The sequence below is a fragment of the Lissotriton helveticus genome, chromosome 11 (genome assembly GCF_964261635.1).
Source record: "Lissotriton helveticus chromosome 11, aLisHel1.1, whole genome shotgun sequence".
NCBI classification, from domain to species: Eukaryota; Metazoa; Chordata; class Amphibia; order Caudata; family Salamandridae; genus Lissotriton; species Lissotriton helveticus.
The window spans coordinates 60,958,954-60,975,994 of record NC_136072.1 but is presented as its reverse complement, the minus strand read 5'-3'; the positions used below and the strand labels follow the sequence as shown (position 1 = coordinate 60,975,994).

General features: G+C 40.0%; 1 protein-coding gene across 1 annotated transcript in view; it reads right to left on the bottom strand.

The window, feature by feature from the left end:
- LOC144791457 (cytochrome P450 2J2-like) overlaps window positions 1-15,903 on the bottom strand; it is a 131,470-nt gene extending 115,567 nt beyond the window's left edge. Inside the window, exons 1-3 of the mRNA XM_078666135.1 lie at window positions 14,777-15,903; window positions 7,573-7,735; window positions 6,063-6,212 (exon numbers count right to left, since the gene is read on the bottom strand). Of these exons, the coding sequence (XP_078522261.1) occupies window positions 6,063-6,212; window positions 7,573-7,735; window positions 14,777-14,947 (484 nt within the window). The 5' untranslated portion in view covers window positions 14,948-15,903. The remainder of the gene's footprint in view (window positions 1-6,062; window positions 6,213-7,572; window positions 7,736-14,776) is intronic.
- Between the last annotated feature and the right edge of the window lie 1,138 nt (window positions 15,904-17,041).

Genomic DNA, 17,041 nt, shown 5'->3' with positions numbered 1-17,041 from the left:
CGAAAGCAAATTTACTGTCCGGAAAATCTGCAAATTTGTGCCAACTTGCAATTTTTTTTATTTTGCCGTGTTTACGGGGTTTTTTTCAGCGCGGCTACCGCAAACTTACCCATGCGGTCGTTTTTGGGGGCGACCATCTTGTTCGCGGGAGGAAAACAACGCGGCAAACTCCGAGTCAAGGTAAGTCAACGCAGCGCGCGCAAGATTGTCTTTTTGAAGTGCGACCAAGCAAAACAAAAATCACAAACTTGCGAATTGCTGATTGTTTGGCAATTTTGCAGCGCGATTTACCGAACGCAAAATTGCCAAAAATCCACAAATTTCGTGAGCAGAACGAATTTTCAGCTCATGCTTAGATTGCATTTGACACTCCAGGTATGTCCCTCTTTGTGATGATATGCCTCCATGCTGTTACTTTCACTTCGAAACATGCAGTAAGGTCCCATTCTATTTTCTCAGCAGCACTTAACTCATCTTTCGCTTGACTGTTTACTGCGGACTTGGCTGAAAACCTTTGAGCAACTTGGAATCCCTCAGGGACTTGTAATTTATCTACAGGTATGCTGCGCTTAACCACTATTGGCCTTTACACTCATAGTTTTCGTGTATATCATCCAAGGGGCCTACAATCATGTTCCTTCTCCAATTGTTTTTCATAATTCCACCAGGGTACCCAGCCTTTTCATCAATTGGACTTTACCCTTGTATTACTCTCCCCAAGGCTTTGGGGTTGAGGTTCACCTACACCGTAGAAATCTCAAGGTTATATCGGTGAGAGCAATGTTCGCACCCCTTTTTTAACCTTTTATTCTTAGTGATCCTTAGACACTTGAACACCACTCTTATTCTAGTCTTTTTTTCAACAGGCTGTCCTTTTTGTTTATTTGTCCAGAAGAAGACCCCCGTTGACATCTTCAATTAATGCAGATTGTCAGGGTCGAAACGTCGACAGCTTCTTTGTCCATACATTAGGTGACCTAACAGATTAATTCATGTAATTCACTTACCAAGCCAGGGTGACCTTTCTCATTATAATTGGACCCTGTTTCTCAGTATCTCTCTGTGAAATTAGTTGTACAGTAATTGTTCACCTTCTTGTATAATACACAAATGTTGTCATTTTTTCACTATAATCATGTTCACATGCGCCATTTTTTAATTAAGTTATCGGACAGCCTTTATGTCTTGATAATTGTTGTCTTTGTTTAGAATTTTGCAAATATGAAATAAAAAGATTCATTTATTTATTCTCCATTGTGTTCAAGTGCACGTTGTATTTCAATTACGTAATTTGCATTGTGTATTGAAAACCACAAAAAAAAATTTTGACCCGACAGAACCGATTGTTATATATATCACACATGCCCAGGTTCTGAGGGATACTGGGTTACCCCATTGCTTTAGATATTGTTTTGTTGTGATAGGCAAAGATGGATCATGCATGTGCCTGCCCCAGGACTAGGGGCCAAGGTCTTCTAGTCTTCCTTCTAGGTGAGGGATATCACCCAGGGAAACCAAGACCACCTGCCCTGGAGCCTGGAGCACCAGTGCCTGCCTGTTCGCCAAGACCAGTGTGCTCTGTGAGGTCCAGTTGGGAGCAAGGTCCAGTTGGGAGTATTGCAGAGAAGACTCCCTGTGCGAGGAGGTAGGATATGGCTGTGCATTGATCGGTTCATTGCCCATGTGTAGGACTGATTCAGCAACCCCAGGATGCCAGGAGAGGGCAGCTGTGAAATGACCTGTGCATCGAGCACCGTGCGGGGACCACCAAGCCTGTACCACCTCTTTGCGGTGACGCCGTATGCCCGACAGGGCCATTGTTGATATGATTCTGATACAAGCACATCAAGACTCGTGGGGGGGGCACTGTGGTGTGGTTTATTGCACTATAGTTTTCTGCGCTTTGTCCATAAAGTATCATGGCCCAACGTTGCCAGGGGTTTGGGCTGCTGCCAAGGAAAAGATTGAGACTGCGATGAACGAGTCGAGCCAGCAAATCTAGCTATGCCCCTAACTGACTGAGGACTGCAGAGGATGCTGAGAAAGACATCTCACCATCGCCGTTGTCAGGTCAGGAGCTGGAAGATCAAATCTCTCCCTCCCCACCCCCACCTCCACCTTGTGGGGTATATTGACTTACCACATCATCGCAGGCTGGGAGCACTGGGGGAAGCAAACAGCACAGCTCAGGAGAGAGACAGTTCCTTCTGGGTGTTGCTGCATGTACCACAAGCAGCCCTACCTTTCTGAAAAGGACCAGCACTTGAGATTGCCTGCGGTCAGCTCTGAGTGGTTCTGAGATGCAGGAGTGGGTAACACGTGAATTGAGCCTGTTGGTTCCTGGTGTCCTCGCTGATGAAGGTGCTGCGGTACCATAGACACTATTGACTAATTCCTAATAGAGTCAGTGAACTCTTTAGTACAGCCTACTAGCGGGCTTATCCTGTTTGCGCCACCAATGAAAAGGTAATAACCCTGACCACATTGCGAAGAAGAGCGTGGGACAGGGATTTGCCAGACAAATACTAGAGCCCCAACCTCAAGGGGATTGTGTTGTTGCTCATGAATGTTATAATTCCTATGAATGCATAGTGTTAGAACTAAAAAATGTATTTTTCATATAAAAACAAGTATTTGACTGGATATTGATTTAATGACATTGATGAGTTATGAGTCATGTTAACTAACCTATACCCATACCTGCCTACAGAAAGCCTTTGACTTCTTGTCCACAGCTACCACTGGGAGGCAAGTGAAGTAAGTAAACGGCCTCAATGACCACAGTAGATATCAGTATGCCCTGCGTGCCACGTGGTCCTCTGGAAGGGGTTCTGACATGCAAACCTCGTAACGTCTAGCATGTTTATGATATTTATTTTAAAAATATGAAATTTGCAGCAGCAATATCCTGGTATTTCACACTCCTCTTTATAAAATCTGCATTAATGGAATGCTAGCCATTGAAAGAAAGTTGTGTAAACCGTATAACAATGCAAACCCAGGGAGATGATGGACGTTGCGCTGAACTCCCAGTCGCAGTTCTGGGTTGAATCCATCATCATTCTTTAACTCAATTTCCCACCCCAGTTGAGACCCAGCCATATGTAATTCAGTCTTGACCCTGTTCCTCATGGGAACAGTCCAGCCCGAACTGCCAATGCAGATCTTCCCTGGACTGGAAATAAGCATCCTGGGACCGGTTTTGGGGTAAAACACCTCATCAGCCAGGCTTGCTTGAGTGGCAAATTGAGCAAGGGACTCACCTCTGGGCATACCCTGCCAACTTAGGGCAAACAAAGCAAACACAAGGAGATGATAAATGGAGCGCTGAAACTTTTCAGACACTCAACCCCAGTCACAGATCTGGTTTGAATCCATCATTGTTCTTTAGCTCACTTTCCAACCAGATAAATGCTTTCAGTTTCAGTTCAGTTTCAATTTCTCCATTGCTGCAGTTTGGAGATAGCACTGAAAAGTATTCTCAGTAATTAAGGAAAAGAAAAAGTAAGTAGTGAACCAGGGTGGTAATACATGGGTTTTCACAAACTATTCAATGTTCTTCCTTTTAAGACTCCAGTGTTTGCTGGTGGCCTTAATCCTGTTTCTACATTTGAGAAATCTGAGCATCACTAGTTAATTTTTCCCACATTATTCCTCAGGGGAGAGGTGCACAGCCCCACTGATCAAAGTTCTTCCTAAACAAAAGGCATTCTTTCTGTCTCTGCCCTGCTGCCTGGACAGCATTCTGGTAAAGTAAGTTCCTGCCACTGGGCTTCAGTGAAAAGCTGAGTTCTTGCAAATCGGAAGGAGCCACCTCTCTCCTCCCACCCAAGTTAGAGATCACAGATAAGTTTAGAAATATAGTGACTCTGCCACTTAACCAAATGGTCAAGCTCAGTCTGGCTATTATGCAATACTAGAGTGAAAGGCATAGTCAACTTACTTTTGCATAATGTGCTTAGCTAAGACATTCATGGCCACAATTCCTTCTATGCCATGAACACTCCCATCTTTAAGAGACTTAGGCCTCTTCTGCTGACTTACTTACCATTGTATTCTGGTTTAACCATTGTGTTGTCCATAAGTGAAATAGAACCAGAGGGCCTCTAATGCTATATTTCAGTGTCATGGTCTTTAGGTAGGCAAGATGAATGTCACTTAAGTTATTCTAATACCAATAACCACACTAGAAGTTAATATGTAGAAAATATAAAAGAAATGCAGCTTCTACTGAAGGACATTGACAGAAAGCATTGACAACATGATTATGATCCACAACTGTTATTTTAAGTGGTTGGCAGAGCTGCGTAAGTGTAAATCACATTTCAGATGTGTGACTGACTATCCTACATTACCACTGCTAGACAACAAAATCCCCCACTTTATTATTAACCAATTCAATAGTAATAATGTTAAGAAAAGCCAAAGGATGAAAGGCAGGGTCACACACACCAGTGATAGGGCTATGCTGCTGATTTAGAGTTTTTTCTGGTGGAATTCCTGTTCGCCATTGTATCAAGTGTGGATTTTCTTTTAGCAAGATTAGACCCAGACGGTAAAATTATGTGCAAGACCCTTTACTCCTACTTCCAAAGAGCAGAAATACAGACAAATCAGTAACACCCTGATCTCCTTGCAGAAAATATTTTAGGCTATTTTCAAAGCAGGTTGTTTTTACCTATGAATGTTTATTTGTAACTGAGGTGTAAGTCATGTAAGAAATTACCATATATTATGGCTAGGTTAAACCATTTTAAAAGTAGGATGTGTGTTGATAGAAATGTGGCTTGGCAATAAGTAGAAATGTAAATTTAAATTCAAGCAAGGATTTTGTTAATTTTTTTTAATGCAACCTTGATGGTCACTGCACATTAATACAACTGTCAATTGAGTTCATGTGGCGTAAGGATTGCATGATGAGAGCATAATTTGCAGACATCAGTCAGAAGCCCCGGTGCACTTGTGGGAATCGCTTGGTGAAGTGGGTGAATATAATATAGGCTTGTGAAGGCATATCATGAAGAAAGTTCTCTGTGATGACACATGAGAAGCTGCTCAAATATTGGAGACATATTGTTCTCTGCCATTATGGGTTGAGCAGGCCATTATAGGCAGTGTGTACAAATTGCTGCAAGAAAGGAGTGGGGCATTTATGTTTGGTTAGCAGAATACATATAATAAGTGGACTCAATTTAAAGGAGGACATTTTAGGTTGGGAAGAACCTTGGTAGAAGGTTAACTCTTTGTTGGTCTATGTCAGAAATGTGTTAGTAACATAGAAATGATAAGGGAGAATCAAACCTTCTAGATTTGGCTAAAATATTATTACCAAGGTAAGACATTAAAATGTTTCCTCATTTAAAGAGTTATTGTCCTGGAAAGTAGCCACCACCAGGTGTAAAAGGTTGTTGAGGCCAATGAGCAGTATCTTAGGAACAAAAAAGATAAATGTTTATCTGTTGCAGGATAAGATAATGTGTCACTATGGCCCAGGAATGTTTGATGATATGAAAAAATAGAAGAGGACGTGGGGAGGGATCCACAGGGTGAAACAATGTTCACCCAAGACCTACAGACTGGTGGCTTTTGGGTTATGTTGCTTAGTATTTCCTTACCAAACTGAAAAAGTCATTGGGGTCAGAAGTAATAATGTTCTACTGTTATTGACAAAAATTGACTGACACCAGAATTAAATCCAAAAATGACTAAATATATGAATAAACCAACCAATGATCCAAAGAAGGGTTTGTTTTAAAATGGCAATTACGACTCACCAAGATAAGCTCCTGGATGTGTCTGGTCTGCCTTTTTATGAGAGTGAAAAACTCATTTTGAAAGAAGTTCCTGTTGAAAGTAAATGCTTATTTGGTGATAGTATATATTGATGAGGCTTATTTGACCAGCCTGTGAAAACCATGGTATGCAATGGTTCTTAATTGCTTCAAATGTCTACGGGCCAGTCACATTACAGTAGCTGAAGCTGAGTGTCCCTCTAATGTTGGAATATGGCAATACCAAGTTTTATTATCTTAGAAGTGGCGCTGAAGCCTCAAATAATTTACCTCTCTGCATGGCGAAAAACTCCACCAAGGATTGCGCCTCCTCCTGGATCCGCACTTCTAGACTTTTCTTCCCTAGTCCCAAGTTCCTTAGGACTGTTACACCAAAGCGTCTCTGCTGCTTCCAGTTGTGTCCAGAAGAAAATACAACTCCTAAGGAATTAATGGTATGTTATTGTTTTTTTTTGTATTTACCTCTATAATAAATAATAGGAATGTTTATCTTTTAGGTCTGGCTGAAGCATGCTTTCTCCATTTCTGCCAATTATTTACCTGTACAAGTAAATGTGCTCTTTGCACAATGCTACAAAAAAGACCCCTGTGTCATTGACTCTCAATTTAAGGTACAAACATCATGCCACATCACTCTGCCCCTCAGTCTTCTGTATTAGACCCCACTAGTAGTTGAAAAATAAATTAAGTATAGCTTGATGAAGTGATGTGCTGGGGGATCCACAGTCACTTCCCTTTCTTTAACTTCCAGGAATCCTTTTAACAATACTTGATTTACTGAAGTGCTAACACATAGGGCCATATGTACAAACACATTTTTCCATAGACACAGAATGGGTAAAACCCTTTGATACATCTGGCCCCTAGATTCCTATTGTTTGACTGGCTCGATTTGCACCACGTCTGAGCTCTGGTTGGTTTCTGTGGCTAGCTCAGTTTTCAGTCCCTCCTAGCATGGCACTACTGCCTATACCATCAGTCACAAGCTCAAAATGCAGAGACTTAGACAGGCTGTAGCAGAGATTAGACTCATGCTGGAAAAGGAGACCACACATAAGGTATCCTTAGAGGCAGACAGCTACACAGAGCGCACAGGTATGGCAGAAGCACTGCATGGTGTAACTTGCGCACACTGTACACAGGTTGTTCTGGTTCTTCACCATCTGTGCTAGCATTGTTGCACCGCCCATTTATACATCAATCCTCTCATTTGCTAAGATTCCCAAAGATTTTTTTCCATCAGTAGAAATAACTCAGGAGTAATTCCCACCATCTTACAGAAAGTTCACTGTGTGAATTGGCAATGTGTATCAATGTTACAATCATAATGATCAGCAAAACCTAGACATAAGACATGCAACAAGTGAATTACAACTGTACATGTGTACAAGGCATTGAGTTACCATTCCGGAAAGCAGAATGGTATGGTAGCAGATAGATGAATGCATTAAATGTTGAGGTAATCTATTACTTCTCCCAGTGAATGTCACATCCTTCTCACTCCTCTCTTTGCTTTCTGATAGCCTCAGAGCCCAGTGAGTGGCTTAGTGAGTAAAACTCTTGATACTGCAGATCACACACTCTGTCCCTGGCAAGAAACTCATCCTCCTATTCATCCAAGGTTGGAGAATTGAATACCATTAAACTGCATAACACGAAATGTTAACAACTGCCATTTGTAGGACTTATAAATGGTACAACTGCAGTTGAAGAGCAATCGAAAAACAAGATGTTAACATTTGAGGTGTACCTGCACCATTGTGTGATGAGTGATACCTACCCTTTCCCTTTGAAAGCTCTTCTATAGAAGGGGTTGTAGGGCGTCCAGAAAGCTCCTCAGAGTGGGAGATTAGCCCCTCTCTTACAGTCTGGCATCCATTCAGCACTACGACTGGTTGATTCCCCAGCCACACGGTGAAAATATTCCCATAGGTCTTCGCAAGCTGGAGATGGGAAGTAAACACTCAATAAGTGTATAGAACACAAGAGGTGGGTCCCAAATAAAAAGCTGTCCCTTTCAGGGGAGGTCACTATTATGCATTTTAGAGTTAGGGCTACCCACACAAAGCTGGATAGGCAGGGCAGTAGAACTGATGGGGCACCGAGAAAGATAGACCCGCACATATTACTTTGCCCTTCCTAAGTACCACTTATACAGAACATAAGGTAGCATCAGTCAGCCAATCCAATAGAAATCTTACTACAGTAAGCATCTGAGGGGCTTGAAAGGTGCACAGCTTCAAGTTCATGTGTATGAAAGGACAGTATATGATCCAGATAAATGGCAGAAAATCCTTCTTTACAAAGTTCACATTCCAAATTCCTCTTTTACATACTCCATCTTTCTAAACAACAATGTTCTCCATCTTTTTAAAATGTAACTATTTGTCTCACTGGTAATAGTGTACATCTGTCAAATAATTTTATGTGAGTAGCTGTGACGTACTCCAAGCCTATGTGTGGCTTACCAATGTATGTCAAAGAGTGTGACAGGTTTGCTCATGAAAAAATGTTTGTGATGAGGAAACATTTTTTTTTTTAATTTTTTTTTTTATTCACAGCAAATAGCGCAAACAAGTTCAGAAAATCCAAATTCATATACTATTACAAAATTCATTACAACAATGAGAGTTCAAATAATAACCCAGTTTATCATCCTACCCACTATGCTTGTACCCCTTTCTTACATTAGTCCATCAGTCTTTCTGTACAATTCGGCGTCCACTATCAGTCCTCAAAATAATCCCGAAACGCGGTCCAGATTTTTATACCCAATTTCTTTTTCGTCAAACCCCTAATAGAAAAGAGACCCCACTCCAACTTAAATAAACTATACATTTTAACACGCCATTGATGAAAATCAGGTGGTTTTTCCTGAAGCCACTCAGTAGCTATACATAGGCGTGCAACAGTCATAGCAAAAAAAATGAAATGCCGATGTTGATACAATGGTTCCACGGGCCGATCCTTCGGTATTTTCCCCAACAGCATCATAGCAGGGGTTATATCTACAGGCATTTTAGTTACATAAGCAAGAAACTTTTCAATTCCTGTTATAAAACATTGAAGTTTTACACAACTAAAAAAAATATGTATACTATCTGCATCATCAGCCTTACAACGAAAACATTTACCATCATTCCCATCTCCCCATTTTGTCATTTGGAGCGGAGTATAATATAAATCAAACAAAGTTTTAAAAAATTGGGCTTTTATATTTGCAGACATTAACGCTTCCTTAGATAGCAAAAGCAAGTCTTCTATAACTATTTCGGGATCCTCTAATGCAGTTACCCATTTCAATCTGACTTTCTCAAGATCATCACTTTTCCCAGTAAGCAGTAACTGATATAGCATTCCTATTTTGACCTGCTTCCTGACTCCTTCAACTTCTTTATTTTTCTGAAAAACGACCCTACGCGATATAAATAATCCCGTATTTGTAAAAATTTGAAAAAAAAATACCTGGGAAAAAGAAATTGGTCCCTTAACTCATCAAATGTTTTACAAATCCCATCCTCCTTGTACATGTCACCTAGCATTCTCACCCCCATCCTCTGCCACTTTATTGCCATGTCATCCGAAAATATACCATGAAGAAGCCGGAAAGTTTTAAAAGGTGTATAATAAGAGATTTTCCCAATTGCCATTGAATTGGCAAACCATTTCCAAACCTTAAATGCAGCAATAACTACCTTAAAACAAGTCCGTTTATAGTAACTCCCATCTGGCTCAATAAATAATGATTGTTTCGCGATAGAAACTAGCTGCATTTCAAAAATAGGGGGTGCAGAAGCCACATCCTCAACGGGCTCCCCCGTTATCAAAACCCTCATCTTAAGTAGAAAGCAAACTACATAATATAAAAAAAGTCAGGCACCCCCATCCCTCCCCTGGCAGATGGTAGTATCATATGTTTCATTGCCCGTCTAGGTCGTCCTGGGATCCAAATATATTTGCCACACATCGACTGTAAAGCCTGTACCATAGCTTTGCTGATTTCTAGAGGTATTGACCTAAACAGGTAAAGTACCTTTGGTAACACATTCATTTTTATAATATTTGAACGCCCAATAATGGTAAGATGTAAACGTTCTCACCTATCCAAAGAGTTCTTAATTTTAGCCATTAGTGTGTTCCAATTACTATCCACTAACTCGGTCATATTAACCCTTAGCTGAATCCCTAGATAAGTAGCCTCTTTCACCACTCTCTCGTCCTGCCAAGCTAATGAGTCCCAACATAAAATCTGAGTTTTTGACTCTTTTAATTTATATCCTGCTACACTTCCGAACTCCTTTGCCAACCGCTCAATCTCTTTAATGGCGGTGGCTGGGTTAATTTTTGCCACAGCAATATCATCCGCGTACGCGAAAACAGAAAAAATATATTCAGACACACGATAAGGTGGGATCAAATTGCTTCAGCTCAATAACTCAATAAAGGGATTAATATGTAAGGCAAACAAAAGGGGGGAGCACGGGCATCCTTGTCGAGGTCCCCGTGCAATATTTAAGGAATCCGAAAGAAGGCCCATAGCTGAGATCTTAGCCACGGGAGTTGAATAAAGGGCCTGTAAGGCACAAATAAATTTTGATCCAAATCCCATTTTCTCCATAAGTTTCCACATATAACTCCACTGAACCCGATCGAATGCTTTTTCAGCGTCGAGTAGGATAAGCGCTAACTCGTTTTTATTCACAGCTGCCATGTCAAATAGCGTGATAACCTTATTAACATGATCTACCGTTCCTCTTTTTGGTATAAAACCATGCTGTTGTTGTGATACTAAAGACACCATGCATTCTGATAGTCGGTTAGCAAGGATTTTAGAATAAATTTTGTTGTCTGCATTTATTAAAGATATTGGACGGTAGGATCCTACCTGATCCGGCGGCTTACCCTTTTTACAAAATATCGCTATCGTAGCGTCTGACCATGACCTGAGAGGGAAGCCCGCCTGGGCCGTCTGAAAAACAACTAGCAACTCATTCTTAATAGTTTTATAAAACTGTCTAGAAACTTCACTAGGTATTCTATCAGGGCCGGATGCTTTTCCAAACGCAAGACTACTCACAGCTATCTCCATCTCCTCCTCAGTTATTAAAGATTCAAGTTCCTGAGCTAATATAGGATCTAGTGTTTTTAAGCCCGCTGCGAGCATTTCCACCCAATCTAATCCATCCGCTATGCCACTTTGCTGTGCATATAGTTCAGAATAAAACTGCTGAAAAATGTTAAGGATCTGCTGAGGATCAGAATGAGACACACCCATGACATCTTTCATCACCTGAATGTTTCTGGCCGACTCCATCATCCGTAGCTGAACAGCCAACCTCTTCCCAACTGTTTCACCATACTCATGTTTTTCCATTCTAGATGTCAAATACTTTCTTGCGTTCTCTGCGCTCCAAAAACCCACCACTTTAGCTCTATCTATTGCCACCTTGTTCTCTAAATCTGCCAAATCATTCAAACCGCTAACAACAGATTGGTTAATAATATTTCAGATTGAGTTAAATGTCCATATAACATAGCTAGTTCTTGTTTAAATTTCTTTTGCTGCCAGAAACTGAAACTCATACATTCGCCACGAAGGCCCGCTTTAAAGGTGTCCCAACTATGCCCACAGTAGCCGTTCCTTTATTGGTCTGAAAAAAAGACCGAATCCACCTTTCCATATGAGCCTTGAACTCATTGTTTAGCCCCAGCTTCCGGTCAAACGTAAAATTTGAACATTTAGGTCTGTTTGAGCCTCCTTGTATCTTCAGTACTATGGGAGCATGATCCGATGAGACCCTAGAATAAACGCTCACTGTAGCTCCAGCCAGTAATGCTACTGGGGTAAAAAAGTAGTCCAATCTAACTAACTTTTTGTGGGGATAAGAATAAAAAGTGTACCCATTATCCTGTGTCCTCAAATTACCCCACACATCCACCAACCATTGATCATTGACTAAATTATGCAAAGCCCTATATACTTTTGGTTTACGTCCTTTATATTTACCAGCCCCATCTTGTAATGCTCTATTCGTCAGATTAATATTAATATCTCCACATAGCACCACTGGTTGTCGCCAAGTGGCCAATTCCAAATTAACTTTGTTTAATACTCCCGGATCGTCCACATTAGCACCATACACTGTGCAAAGCGTCAGCTTATTTCCTTCAAAACTACATTCTGCAATCGCCCACCATCCATTTTTGTCCATTAGTGTCCGCCCGGTTTCAACATAATTTTGTTTAACAAGAATAGCCACCCCCCTTATCATGCTAGTTTGCCCTGTCGCTACTACCAATGAATATGCCAAATAATTTTATGTGAGTAGCTGTGACGTACTCCATGCCTATGTGTGGCTTACCAATGTATGAGTGTGACAGGTTTGCTCATGAAAAAATGTTTGTGATGAGGAAACATTTCTATTGAGCTTTTTTCATGCTATACAAAACAAAACAATACCAATAACACTGATGCACAGAGTGTTTTTTTCCCCTGAGAACCAGAGAGATTTTCCTGCGAGGTCTGCCTGGTCTTTGAAAGGCAGATGTGGACAGGGATAATCTGCATCAGGAATATGCCCTAAACAGGGCAGACATTCTGACACATTATGGGCAAGGGGTCTACATTTATGGACCGGCACTAATGGTTGATCATCAGAAGAGTAGCAAAGACTGCACCAGTGGTCACTCTAGAGTTCTCACTGCGCTAAATTGGTTGCAAGACTCGGACTCCCTCCTCACCAAAAAAGAGGTTGCTCCACTTAATTTACAGGTAGAGGAACCACCAGGTTTCTGACAGTGGAGCAAGCTCTTCTGTCGTAAATCTTTGACTGACAAATGACAATTGGTCAATGACATTGGAAGGTATGGCCTATTGTGGGTGGACATTTGTTTTTATTATGTAGAAACAATCCCTCAGGTTGGAAGAAATGTGGAGCAGCCCCACCTGACATGGAAACCCACCCAGCATTCCTTTTCTGATAAAAGTGAATTCACCCTATCAGCATCAGCACTTTTATCAGAAATGTCCCAACACAACAACAGACAAATAAAATATGGTAGGATGATCTGGTGTTAGGCTGGAAGAAGCAGCACACTCAGCAAATAAGCCTATTAATCTTCCCCAGTGAACCCTAATGTGCTTGTGTGAAAAGGGCACATCCTTCACTCTTGAATACTTATAGGGGTTAACAAAGAGAACGCACAGTAAAGACCTACTCTAATATATAGTAGGACTTCATTGTTAATAAAACAGCTCATGACAAACATGATAGGTGCACATGAACCAGCAAGTCTTCACTTGAATTTAATGTGGACACATATTGTGTTTCTGTCATTGTTCTTGTCCTTGAGAACATGATGATATACAGATCCCAACCAGGCAGGTGTGGCTTTGAAAGCCGTAATTATTAACAAACATATAAAATCATATGTGACATTCTCCGTACATACAGCCATGATCATGGCACCCGCCTTATTATCAGGCCTTTTAATTTTTGGAGCACCATGGGAATCTCTACCAAAGCTTTCAACCAACAGCAGACTCCCCCAATGTCTGAAGATAGAATGAATTTTTAAGTACTACATTTTTAACTAAATGATGCATTTCCTTTAATGGCAATAAGTAAATAAAACCATAAAACTGATATTTTGGGGCTTAACTCTGTGTGGTGGTTACATGTGAACTTTGCAGATTGTGAGGAGAGATTGTTGTTGGTCTATAAACTCCAGACCTGCAAACACACACGGTCCCAGAGTGTGTCACCAGATATCGGCTCTGCTCACATGATCTCCCAGTGAGGAGCTGGTATCCCACGGTGGCAGACACATGAGCTGGAAACCCCTGTGCAGTGTGAGTTTCCAGCTCATATTTGGATGTATTGTTGCAAACTCCCCAGGACATTATTAGCAGCTCTGGAAGGGAGATAGGGGAATAAGGTCAGTCCCAGAATCTCTTCTGCAGCTCATAAAAGCAATGTGCTTATGCTCCCATCCCCTCCACAGAAGTCACCTCCTTTCAAACAGTGAAGTTTATCTAAAACTTGCCTTGCCTGAAACTCATATGCTTAGTTTATGAAAGTTGAACAGTATATGTAACTTTTGAAAGTGGTTCCAGAGAGTTACACTAATGCAGTCTGCTAAATAAAAGAGTGCTAGTTGTGAACAGTCAGCAACAGGAATACCTATTCCCAGTGAATCACGCTTTAAGCAAAACAGTGGCTGGACTTTTGTACCTAAGCATACCTATCACCTTGCTAATTAGTGTTAGTGCTCAGTAATTACTCTAAAAGGTGATTGAAAAGCCCAGTTGGGAACTCTTCTTGCTCTTGTAATAAGTTGGCTTACTTTTGAAGTGCCCAGTGGGGGGGGGGGGGGGGGAAGCAATATAAAGCGAAACAAGCAATCAACATCCTTGGTCATCTTGGATAAATCCTATGAGAAAAGAACTTTATGCATTTAATTGAGGTCAATATGTAGCAAAAGTTCCTGTGGATTAGTTTAAGAGACGTTTATGCTTGGTACACTGAAGGCTTAAAAAATGCACTCATTGGAAATCATGCAGCAGTAAAAGTACCATTATAATTGAGCAACATTTCTCTGTTGAGGCAAGAGTGATTGAAGACATTTTGCAATCCAAACTGCGTCCGTGTGCATTTTGTTGTTACCCACGGTGAATGGCAGATTTAAGAAAAGGTGAGTGACTCAGAAGCTTGGTAATGACAAGTGAAGAAGGAAAAGGATGTAAAAAGAAGATTGAAGTGGTGAAACTCTCCTGCCAGGCTCGAGAGATGAATGGGCAGAGACAAATTCAGGTGTGTGCCACTGTGAAAGAGATGCAAAGATTCTGTGACCAGTGACTTGCCATCAACTTTTTCTTGAGTTCAAGTATCAGTGTGCATGTGTGTGTGTGTGGGGGAAAGTGTGTCTGTGTGATGGCTAAATATTCAACAGAGGAAACAACATTGTAACTGGCTCTATGGTACCTGCATGAGGGTATCAGGATGAAGAATGAATTTCAGGGTCCACAGGTTGCCGATGATGGGCAGCGGAGTCGGTCCTGGAGGATATCTTCTCCTCAACCACTGAAGCTTGAGGTAATGTGTTATGAGGAGAGTAAACAGCAGAGCAATTAGCATCTGAGTGAGTAGCAGCATGGTGGTGGACACTTGTCTCTGTTTCTAGGTGTTCTTCTTCAGAATGGACCTTTACTTCTATATTCAAACCTGGCACTGTTCCTCTCTCTAGACCTAGTGTTCTTTATTTCTCGTTCACCAAACCTGTATTTATATCTCCTAGTATTTCACTCTCCTCATCTCTCTTTCAATTTTTAACATGTTCTAATCTATTGCACGTCTTTCCCTGCCCTGAAAATGCTTGTTCTCTTTGCTCAGGTTTAAATTACCACATCCCCTTCCCAATTCCACCTTCTTTCATGTGCTTTGAATTCCTTCAATTCCTTCTGCCTTTCCGCCTTTATGTCTATCTTCTTCAATATGTATGCGTACCCCGTGCACCTCTCTTCTACTCTCCCTGTTTCAGAAAATGCTACCCTCGCTCCTCTGTTTCTGTGCTACTGTTTTCCCTTTTATATTCATTGCAACAACTAGAGTAGAGGTGTTTACCTTTGGTATTTGCTATTTGATAGGATTTTCATCAAGTTAGTAGCTTCGTATTAACACACAATCTTATCTCTCTACGGTGGAACATGGCCTTTTCGTCATACCCTCCTTTGACCTCTTCTAGGGACATACACTCGTACTAGCAATACACACACAATCGTTTCTGGGCACCTGCCCAGTGCATGAAGGCTGTGCCACAAACCCTGACAACAGACAGCTCAAGCGGGTACTTTTTTGTTGGTAAAAACTAGTTGCATATAATGTACTCCTCAGAAATAACGAATTTTCACTGTGGATCCTCTTGGGAAGAGGCCACCACAGACATGTTGATCAGTGTGCGTTTATTTTCCAGTTGGTCTTTTTACATAACATATTGGCTTATCACATCTGGAACATTTGCTGCATCATCACTGCCCTACTCTAAGTTGACCTCTCCTTAAGTGTATCCAAATGTTGCACAGTCTAACTATCGATTCCCAAATATCGGCCCACAGAAATATCGTGTTGGAAATAGCGAAGGTAAAGAATATCGAGGTCAAGAATATCGTTGGACAGAATATCGACCATAAGGTAAGTAATATCGAATTTTAATATATCGATGTAAGTAATATCGAAGTTAGTAATATCGATATCAAATATATCGGTTACTAATCTCGATGTCACTAATATTGATATTTGTATTATTGTTATGTATTTTATTATGTATTTAATTTGTATATGTTACATGTTTTTTGTTAAGTATGCTACTGGTTTTAAATTATATGTATACTATTTGTATATGGTAATAATGTTATTTTTAATCAATTTTGTGTTTTAGTAATGGAGCGGGTTGTGGGTTTATAGGGGAATAGGGTGGGAAGTAATTTAATTACACTAAATTAATTATTAATTTTTAGGAATTATAAATCTATTTCAATTAATTTTTGCGTTTAAGTTCTGTAGTGGGATGTGGGTGTATAGGCGAATTGGGTGGGAAGTAATTTAATTATAATTAAGTAATGAATTATTTTTACTTATTGATTTTTTAAAATTTATTATTAATTGGTAACTATTTTTTTAAATGTGTAATTAAAGTTTTTAATTGGTAATTAATGTTTTTGACTGGCAAGTAATTTTTTTAATTGGTAATTCATTTTTTGATTGGTAATAATTTCTTAACTGTAAATTAATATTTTTAATTGGTCGTTCATGTATGTTTTATTAATTGGTAATTAATGTTAAATAAAAAGTATTTTTTGGTATTAAAACTCAATTTATTGTTTAATATTTTTAAATTGTTAATCAATTGTTAATAATGAATATGTGTTTTGTTATGGAAAATATTGTATTGTTCAATATTTATTGATTGGTAATTAATATTTATTAATTATTATTTATTGGTATTTATTGCAAATTTATTGGTAATTAGTTATTCAATTGTAATTATGTTTTATTACTTATAAATGGGTATTTATAAATGATGTAGTTATTTAAAAATAAAATTATTAATTATTTTAAATACAAAAATTATTTCTAGGTATGTTATATTGAACTTTTCCGCTATCCAACACTTTCCCTACTGTTGCACTCTCTGGAGTTGGAATAGTAATTTTTACCCCTCTGCTATCCAACGCTTTCCCTACTCTTGTA